Here is a 10,633-nt window from a genome sequence, read left to right as displayed (position 1 = left end):
CGGATGGAGCTGTACCTTCAAATTGCACGTTTTTAACAGGCCAAGTTAGTCTTATACGAACGACAGAATGAGTTCCTTTGGTTCATAGCGTAGTTCTACTGAACTGTACTGTACAAAGTACAAGTACAGTTCCGCAGAACTACGCTATAGGAACAGGTGTATTTGTAGATATCAGTGGTGTACTCTGTATTTACAACAGTATTTGCAACCGATTTCCCTACTTCCCTTAGTTGAACAGCTCTACACACCCACATGCTGTAGTCTCACATTACAGTAGTTACTGCAGTTTAATTTGAAACCGGTGTTCCTTAGAATGTGAAAATATCCAACATATATTGTGCATCGAGCTGTAAAAAGGCGCGAGGTCTGAGTTTTACAAGAAGTGCTGCTTTGAAAAAGTCCCAACCACTCAAACACGGTGAAGTGTGAAGACGGCGGAAGAAACTTGGTTAACCTCGTAGTTGAGTTATTTAGGGTCAAGGAACAAGTCTGACTTCCTGCTCATTCAACATTAAAGAAAACCCAAGTCGTATTCCCGTATTATGAGTTCAGGTGCCTTCCCATCAGGTGCAACACTTTTCCGCGAAATTTCCTGAAATCAATTAAGACTTTAGGGAGTTCCACAGTTTTATGAAAACAAATATTATACTAAAATAGAATACTACTCTCCCTGAACACTCACAGAGCTTGATACAATACTCTTCAGGTTGAGGGATTGCCCTGCTTCCATTATGACACATAAAATATATTTAGAAGCTTAGCATTCATCCAGCGGCAACTTAATTCCATAATATACAGTGAATTGTATGTATTCATCTATATAAAGCTTCCTTAACCATTGTGTCAGCCCTCCCTTCACTTCAGATGCAGCCATTTATCTATCTATCCACTTTTTAAATGCTTATCCGGTTCACATGAGCCTGTTCCAGCTAACACTTGGCATTTTCCCAGGACAAGCTGACAGAGGTGGTTCACCTCCAATTCAATTCAATTCAATTTTATTTATATAGCGCCAAATCACAACAAAAGTCGCCTCAAGGCGCTTCATAGATACAGAGAAAAACCCAACAATCATATGACCCCCTATGAGCAAGCACTTTGGCGACAGTGGGAAGGAAAAACTCCCTTTTAACAGGAAGAAACCTCCGACAGAACCAGGCTCAGGGAGGGGCAGCCATCTGCTGCGACCGGTTGGTGTGAGAGAAGGAAGACACGATAAAAGACATGCTGAAGAGAGACAGAGGTTAATAACAGATATGATTCAATGCAGAGAGGTCTATTAATACATAGTGAGTGAGAAAGGTGACTGGAAAGGACTGGACTCCAGCATCGTCCTGTTGAGAGGAAGCAGTGCCATGCTGCCCAGCTCTTCACTTCATTTATTAGCGTCTTCTGCTCCTCTGTCATGCAGCGTCCCACAGGGCTCAATTTTAGGGCCACTGCTCTTTTCACTGTATCTACTGCCTCTGGGTTCTATCCGTAGAAGGCATGGGATATCATTTCATTGTTATGCCGATGACTGCCAAATTTATTTGCCACTAAAACACAAGGATGGCATCACCATAAAACCTCTCTTGACATGTCTAGATGACATTAAAGCTTGGTTGGCTCTAAACTTTTTAAATTTTAATGAAAAGAAAACAGAAGTGTTGGTGTTTGGACCCAGTGGTCCCTGTGAGTCCTCCTCTGTTGTTTTAGGATCCCTGGAAGTCTATTTTAAATCTGTTGTTACTGACCTTGGTTTTAAGTTGGACAGTGATTTTAAATTGGACAACCAAATCGGAGCAGTGGTGAAGTCCAGTTTTTATCATTTAAGGCGACTGGCAAGAGTAAAATCTTTTCTTTCGAGGCAGCACCTTGAAACAGTGATCCATGCTTTTATTTCTTCCCGCCTGGACTACTGTAACTCACTTAATGTGGGGGTCAGTCAGTCATTGCTCTCACGTCTGCAGCTGGTTCAAAATGCGGCTGCACGACTCCTAACAGGAACTCGAAAAAGAGAGCATATAACCCCCGTGCTAGCCTCTCTGCACTGGCTGCCTGTGTCTTTTAGAGGTAATTTTAAAATTCTTATGTTTGTTTTTAAATGCCTTGCCCCGCCTTACCTCTCTGAGCTTCTTCATCCCCACATACTCTGTCGGTCTCTCAGGTCAGCTGACCAGCTGCTCCTGGAGGTACCGAGATCCAGGAGGAAGCTCAGAGGGGACAGGGCCTTCTCTATTGTGGCTCCAAAATTATGGAATAATTTGCCCATGCATGTTAGAGAGGCCCCTTCACTGTCCACTTTTAAATCACATCTTAAAACCCACTTTTATTCCTTGGCTTTTAACCTCAGTGAGACTTAGTTTCTCTTTTAATTGAAGTAGTTATTTAATGAATGATTTCACTCTTCTTTTATTTGTTTTTTATTTATATCTCATGTAATTTTATTTTACAGTTCCAATGTACAGCACTTTGTGTCAGCTGTGGTTGTTTTAAAGTGCTTTATAAATAAAGTTGATGATGATGATGATGATGATGTAACTTGTCTAACTACACTTTCAAGTTAGGAAGGTTTGTCAGGTGCCCAAGATGCAGTTTAACAGCTGTCATCTTAGAAGTGTTAGTGTAATAACTCATAGATTAGCTTTTCTAACTACTCCTATTATCACCTAGTTCAGTTTGTAGTAAATTTACTGGCACTGACTGGTAGAGTGGTTTTCTACTCTGAGAACACTTTTACACTACAAACTCCATACACCAATCCCAAACCAAGCATGTTGCCCAACAACACTTTAGCACGGAGACTCAAGGAACTGGAGATCGAACAACTGATCCCACAAGTTATTAATGACCTCTTATATTTTATGTCAGAGTTTGGAAAGCAACAAGGAATGCCCAGAGTCTGTCCAGGAGAGGTAGAAGCTTCTGAGTAATTTCTGACTTCCAAAGTCGGTTTCTGCACCATCAGACATAAATTGTTAGACACTAATGTGCTGCACTTTAGTTGATGAACAGACCCCAAAAAGCTGCAGAGACACAGATCCAAACTCAAAAATGTATTTATTTAATATACAGGCAGTATTTGGGAGATCACTGGTACTGCAGATGTGTCCATATAGTGTTTTTTTTATGCATTTTTAAACTATCAACAACACACATTAGGAGATGCACATACACATAAGAAATACATTGGTATTTCTTATGTGTATCATTGAATCAAAAAAGTATCCATGAATCATTAATTGAGATACAGAAAATAAAGCAATAATTTCCTCATGTTACGCTGACTGAATGCAGAATATCAGTGTTCCCATTTCTGTCTCCTTTTGTTTTCAGTTTAAGAAAGTATATATATATATATATATATATATATATATATATATATTCTTTTTCTGTTGAAGATTTAGGCAATATACATGTTGCTGTGGAGCAGCAACAAAATAACTTTTATGTCTGTTACCAAACTCGTTGGAACGAACAGGCGAAGACCTAAATGCGGACATAAAAAATAAGAAGTGGACCGATAAAAATAAATCCAGACTACACTGACCCGCTCTTAGGACTTTCCCCAAAACAAATGTCACGCTAAATGCAAATAGATCACGGGTGTTCCTATATGTCATCATGTTTCACTTCTTCTTTAGAAGGTCACTTTGTTTTTTAACATTTCAAGTGACAAAAGTCTCCTTTTTTTGGTGTTGTTGTTCTTGAAGGTCATTTACAGATGTGGTACTTCCTGAGAATAATTCTCTGAACATAATTTTTTTTCAAGTTACAACATTAATAAGTCAATAATATAGATTTAATCCAGAAAATCACTTATATAACAATAGCTTATTAAAAGGTCTGCTTTAAAGAAAGAAAACAAGAAAATATGAGAACATAAAACAATTAACAGAATCCAGAATGGTAGTTTCTGTCATGGCTCAATTAAAGCAGGTAGTTTAAAGTAATTTTCAGTGTGGACACTTTAAACTTGTAGGAATGCATCCATCCTCTGTGTAAACATTAGAATTCTTGACAAACACATAAAAGTACAGATCCTCTTACTACGGTGGGACATTTCAGTCTCATGAATAACATCAGTGCCTTTTACTCCTGATACTCACACATCTTCCACTACATGACTACATGTGCACAAACAACGCAACTGTGAACCTTCTTGGCTCCATCCTGCACAGTCACTGTTTGCCTGACTTGACAGTACAGTTTTTATATGTTTGTGTTTGTCTGCCTGCAGAAAAACGTCATTTTCTTAATAAAACTTTTAGCTATGGGGTGCAATTAAAGTAATATCACCTGAAAAATTCAGGTTTTTACAAAATAAATGTGAATCTTTGACTGACTGCTCATGCAAACTCACTGTCTTTCTGTCTTAACCAGTGGCTCTTTTATATTTAACCCACAGACTGACCAACCGACGTCTGATTACTGGACCTGCTCTTTGAACCAGGTCACCAGTTTCTCCAGCATCTTGGCATCTGTGGAGATCCAGCTCTATATCTGACTTTTCTGATGATTTTTGAAAGGTTGTCGCATAATCTTCCGATTTCCATCAGTTTCCACATGTCAGGGCAGAGTGTACTTATTCTATTGGCCAACGTTAGTCCTCATCTTTACACACAGAGTATAGTTTTTGTGGATGGTTTTGGACCCAAAGTGTAGATCAACTTCAAGTCTTTTGGTTCCACTGGTTTGTTCAGGAAAAAATCTTCTTTTGTTATTTGTTCTTGCTGTTGTTGTTTGTTTCTTTCTCTCAATCCATTCGTCAAACAAACCTGTGGTGGAGATATGGGAAATACATTTAGATTAAGAATGACCAGCATATGCATATTGTTTGAGTATGTTTAAAGATGATCATTACAATCTTTTGGTAGTACAACAAAATGATTATTAGGTAAGTTGGGTTCTAAGTGGATGCACATAATAGAAATCTCTTGTGGAAAATCTGTTTAAATATTAGTGTGTTTATATATAATTATCCTCCATTACTTACGTAGCTTATGAAAGACAGCAGAAGTGCTATCATTATCACTACGGAGGCGAAAAGAATCAAGTAATCATCTCTCTCCAGACTTTCTGTGGGAGCAGCTGGACAATCTGAAAATGAAAACACAAATGAAAGTTACTCAAGTTTGAACTCACTTGAACTGTACCACACTGTGCTAGCTCAGGTTGTGAACCTAGTCAGGCTATTCTGCATACAGGAAACTCCTGTGTGGCTGGATTTTGTACATTTTTCAAACTTTCATATCAGAAAACTCGAGGTGCACTTTGCTGTAGATATCTAAGGAAACATCCCCTCTTGTTTGGTATCCCAATAAATCTGCTCAGACTTTACCAATGAGTTTTTCTTTGTCTTTCTTTGCTAAAATATAGAACATGGTAAAAGCTGAACATCAGCATTAGCCACCGTAAAAGCCTTTAAAAGCTTTTCCAAAATAAGCTTCTTCTAAACCAGCTTTTGATGGAAATCTAATGCTCTTGATGTTTTCCAAATCATGTGCTTGACAGATGATTCCCACACTCTATGCCTTGGGCCAAAGAGTGATAGTTTTGTAAAGCTGATGCTCAAAATATAACAGTTGATTCAAGTTTGGAAGTTCTCCCTGAGTCAAATTTCAGTCATGGATGCCTCAGGGAACTTGGGAAAGTTTGGGAAACCTGTATGTTGAATTTGCATGAGCACCTAAAGAACCCAGAGACAACTGGGACAAACGTTTACCTGCCAGCACCAGGTGAACGTAGCCGTCCTGGTTTTGCTCTCCCACAGGTGCTGCCAGGTGACACATGTACACGCCGGCGTCACTGCACGTTGTGTCGGCCAGGAGGATGTCGTGGGTCTCGTTGACCAGCGCCACATCTCTCTCCAAGCCATCGTACCATCTCGTCGTACCATCTGGGAGGTCTCTGGTCAAAAGGCCATTACGAGCAGACGATGGGCTCTCTGAAACCTGAAAAAGCATCAGTCCAGTGTTAGAGTCATGTGCCTGATGAATGACCAAACAGGATCTGAGACTAGACAGCCAAACCAAACACGCCTGATGTCAGTGTCATTATCACTTCTGTTAATGGAAAAAAATGCCACTACTATAAATAGCACTTCTTCTTTTTAACTTTTAACCCATTAACCACAGTTACTGCACACCCCATATTTGAGTTGAACCTTGTAGTTTTAAGCAAAAGCCTAAATATTTAACCAGTTCATAAAAACAAGGATTAAAATAATCACCAGACATGTTTATACTGCCATTCTGACCTTTATACACCACGGCTGAGCAGTGTCTTGTGACCAGCAATAATCTTTATGACAGTATAAGAAATAAATGAATAAACCTTTACTGTTACTTTCACTGCTGCTTTTTACTTTACCCCTACTACTTTTAACATTACTGAAATAGAAGAAAAAGTACATTTTGAGTCGCAGGTAATTCTACTTTAACATTCCTAATTAGACTTTATAGACTAAAGAATTAAGTTGTAAGTACGGCAGCTCTTGTTATTACTGCAGCATACTCATAATGTTACCCAGTTGTAGTGCTGTACTTTGTGTTTTCATTGTTATAACCTTTTCATTATGTGATTGACTACAAATATTTTGACTTTCGAAAGAAACGAAAGTGATATTACTTTGCAGTAATCTGCCAAGGAGAGCCTGACATGTTTTTTTCTTCTTAAATGTGCAGCATGACAATAAAAATAAATTGTATTTGTATTTATTTGGTTATTTAATTTATTTTTACCTTGTACCATCTCACTGCAAGGTACTGGACTCCGGGCTTGAATTTCGCTTTGCACGGAAGGATAGAGTCTTCACCCGAAAGGACCACGACTTCTGGTGTGTCCTCCTTGACAGCTGCACCCACAGCGAGGCACACGCCTGAGGAATACAAGAATAAGATGTTTCTCAGTACACGTATTTATTTTTCTTTCAATACATATAAACATGCAGCTCTTGGTTACAAACTATACCATACAGCTATTCGAATGTACAAACTCTAATAATATAACGTTCGACTAAAGTAAACTGAAAAGACACTCACCCTGCGAGAAGAGCAGAAGACAGCCAAGGAAATCTGCAGATATCATCTTGTTGACTGAATGTTTAGAAATCGAGAGTGAGGAGAACTGTGCCCTCAGCCTTAAATGGGGTTGTAGTGAGAAGGAAGTGGGGAAGGGAAGGGGCGGGGCGGATGAGCGCGAGGTCTCATTCAACTGCTACTCTCACTTAGTGTAAAGCTAAAAACAATGAACGCTGTTCTTATCGTCCTGCTATGTAAGTATATTAGAAATGGTCTTGTAATGCATTTTACTGTACGTTTAAGCCAACCCAAGCTCTCAGTACGTTGCGGTGAGGTACCGGTATGTAATATCATTTTTTTAATAAAGCGACTTTTTATTCAGATGATTTTGCAACATCGGCATAACAACAACTTCGATTTCGATTAGCATAACCAAGTAAACAACATCCTATGTCTCCAAATCTTATGTTTCGCTTCACCGGAGAAAAAGTAGAGAAAGTTTGTGAAAGTCATTTTAGCATCAGCAGACTTAAAGACCTTAAAGACCCCATAGATCGAACACACGTTTGTCTTTCGTGTAAAATGGCAGCGATAAATCAATCGATGGGAGTTTGAATCGAGTTTTGTATTATTTTCTGAGAGTTGGCAAAATTGAAGTGTTTTTTGTTCATAACTTATGGTTTGAAATGTTTTGTAGTGTAAATACTGCATGAAGAAATAGCACAACACTTGCCCTGAAAGCTTATTCAACGTTATGCATTACCGTTTATATGCCTTGTTTGCGAGAATAGCCCGTTAGGCTATAGCTGACACGTATTTTTGTAATTGTATTCTGCAAGAAAGTTCTTACCATTTTGAATACGTAATGTTGTTTTTTTAATCATCTGATTAATTTTTCGGTCACTGTAACGAAAGCGCAAGCATCCAGGGATTCCCCTTCCTTTCCCCTGAGGTGCTTTCCAGTGCGTATGGCGAAATAAAGAGTATGTCATTGAAGTAGGAAATTCCCATCTTTGAGTCACGTCATTTCTTTTTACTACCACTATTACACGTGGAAGTATCAGAAACAAAACAAGAGACACGTCCCATATAACAGGTTGTTCTTTGATGTGCGCTGGATTTTATGTCGTGTACATGCGAAGCTAATGTTTTTATTTGTGCTTTGGGGTTCATTACTATTGTCAGAATGTTTAAATAAAAATAAAGATACAAACATATTGTATATCCTAGAGATTAATAATGGGTGAAATGGAGAGAGATTAACAATCACTGTCCAGGTCTTTGATTAATGATAAGAAGATGAAACCAAAACCGGTGAATCACAGAAGTGTTCATAGTCTAATGCATTTCTTTTCTTCTTTTTTTTATTAAGTTGCTGCTGTGGGGTCGGCCATAAGCAGCTCAGAGGTGATGCAGAAAAACATTCCTTACTCCTGCTGCCAAAGTAAAGCACTGGAGTTTGACCAAAACTGTGAGAACACCTGGAGTGTTAATGGCAAGGTATAAATATTCCTGCAAGTTCACACAAAAATCTGTGTTACAAAAATCTAATAAAGTGTCAACTCCTGGTTCTGTTCTTTCACACATCAGCTGAAGTCGGCTAGTAATTAAAAAGGCATGGTTAGAGATACTTCAATTGTTGAAAGCAGTTTTTCAACTATGACAAGAATGTACAGTCAACAAGCTTATTTCAGAGGATCAATGAGTCCAATATAAAAGAAATAAGAACTCTTTTGAACATTAAGCCATGTAAAGCCACTTTAGAGCCCAAGAATACAATTCTAAAGCGAGCAACTGGTATAAAACCCCCAAAACAACCTACTAACTCTGCTTTTGGGTTTGTTCCTTTCTGCAGACCTTTGCCCACTCCAAACGTGTGAAAAAAAGCTGTGTACATCCATGCCAGAAAATTGAAGGTGGAACAATTGTCATGGATGAATGCGTGGATCTAAATGTTACCACAGTTTGTCATATGGTACGTTATCCACTCGCCTCTGTCAGTGCGCCCCAGGGTGGCTGTGGCTACACTGTAGCTTGCCATCACCAGTGTGTGAATGTGTGTGTGAATGGGTGGATGACTGGATATGTAAAGCGCTTTGGGGTCCTTAGGGACTAGTAAAAAGCGCTATATAAATACAGGCCATTTACCATTTACCATATTTGTTTTAACTTAGGCCCTTTCTAGAGGGAAAAACATTATGTAAAGTCATGTATGATGCAGTTAAAACCCCTAAAAAGGGGTTTGTTTGAAAGCATGGTTTCTTGGAGTCATTTCTAACTAAGTACAGACTCCATAAGTCAATTCAGACAACTGTACATAATTACAAGTTATTGGGATGTATCATGACTTTGCCAAGGTCTGGAAGAATACCCAAACAGTCATGCTCAAATAGGAGGAAATTGATTAAGATGTTCAAGGTTCTTTCTTGGTGCCAACCAAGAGAAGTGTGTGCTCCAAAATTAGCACCTTCAGGCTCAACTAAAACTTGTATCTGTCTACATGGACAACCAAAATGACTTCTGCCTTCACTTTGTGGGTGTACAAGAACCACTGGCAGCAAAGCAGTACCATGAAAACATGATGCTACCACCATCATGCTTTACAGTTGTTACAGAGCTCTTAGGTTTGGAAGCCTCACCTTTACCTCTACAAGCATACCTTTTGTCACTGTGGCCATCATCTGACCATAAATCTTTAAGAAAATGAACTGAGGAGGGAGCCTAATAGTACATCTTTCACCATTTTGCATTATTGTGATTGCAGCCATTCCTTAGCTCTCTATGACTGGTGCTTATGGCCACTGAGAAGTAGTCATGGCAGTTTACATATTAACAATCATGAAACTCTGGTTTGGCCATTATGCAAATGTACTGTTAGGGAAAACTGCAGTTAGATGAGACTTAGATGAGAAACATCTCTCAGGTCTCTTCTGAAAACACTATGTCCAGATAAACAGATTGCTGATGGCTACCAACAGCATCTGCTTGAGGTGCCATTTGAGAGATGTTTAGAGATGTTTAAACAAATTTTAGTGGGGCTGTATGTATAACTTTGACCCTGTAATGATTAGAGGAAAGCAACGCTGAGAGGAGATACATATCCAGTGCTGGTCCCATGCACAGGTACATGGGAGCATAGGAGGTGAATCTGATGTCAAATCTGTGCCAGATATAAATATATAGATCTCTGTGCTGTGGTGACCCAAAGGCATGGCAGTCAAAAGTATCCATTTAAAGTCATGTCAACACAATAAAGAAAGAACTCTTCAGGTTTATTTTCACTTTATCTGTTACAGCGCTCTGGTATTGTTAAAGAGGAGTGCATCCACTACCAGAGCCAGCCCTGCTCCCAGACTGTTCCTAAGGATTTTAATGGGTCGTGTAGGCATCAGAGTAAGTCTTGTTTTATACAATGACAGACAAATTTTTGACTGTGTTTTTAAACTCCATTTTTGAGATACATAAACATAGACCTAGATTCCACTCTCCAAACAATGTTTAAGCTTATTTTTATTTCTCTCTTCAAGAAGATGATACAATTTTGAATTGGTGTAGTCAAAGTAGGCCATGATTTTTTTCAGTGAACAAAAAAAGGATTAAAAAAACCCACTCCCGTGCATGACATGAAT

General features: G+C 38.8%; 1 protein-coding gene across 1 annotated transcript; it reads right to left on the bottom strand.

Annotated features, from left to right (window-relative positions):
* Window positions 1-4,138: 4,138 nt before the first annotated feature.
* On the bottom strand, window positions 4,139-7,080 carry cd83 (CD83 molecule). Its single transcript, XM_085365319.1, has 5 exons — window positions 7,026-7,080; window positions 6,726-6,862; window positions 5,708-5,936; window positions 4,979-5,082; window positions 4,139-4,760 (listed from the first exon to the last, which is right to left on the bottom strand). The coding sequence occupies exons 1-5, from the start codon at window positions 7,069-7,071 to the stop codon at window positions 4,599-4,601; spliced, it is 678 nt and encodes a 225-aa protein (XP_085221445.1). The 5' UTR covers window positions 7,072-7,080; the 3' UTR covers window positions 4,139-4,598.
* Window positions 7,081-10,633: the final 3,553 nt, after the last annotated feature.

Source organism: Diplotaxodon limnothrissa, linkage group LG11, assembly GCF_057381915.1.
Source record: "Diplotaxodon limnothrissa isolate DT_005_m linkage group LG11, D_limnothrissa_male_GT1.1, whole genome shotgun sequence".
Lineage (NCBI taxonomy): Eukaryota > Metazoa > Chordata > Actinopteri > Cichliformes > Cichlidae > Diplotaxodon > Diplotaxodon limnothrissa.
This window is presented reverse-complemented; position numbering and strand designations above follow the sequence as displayed.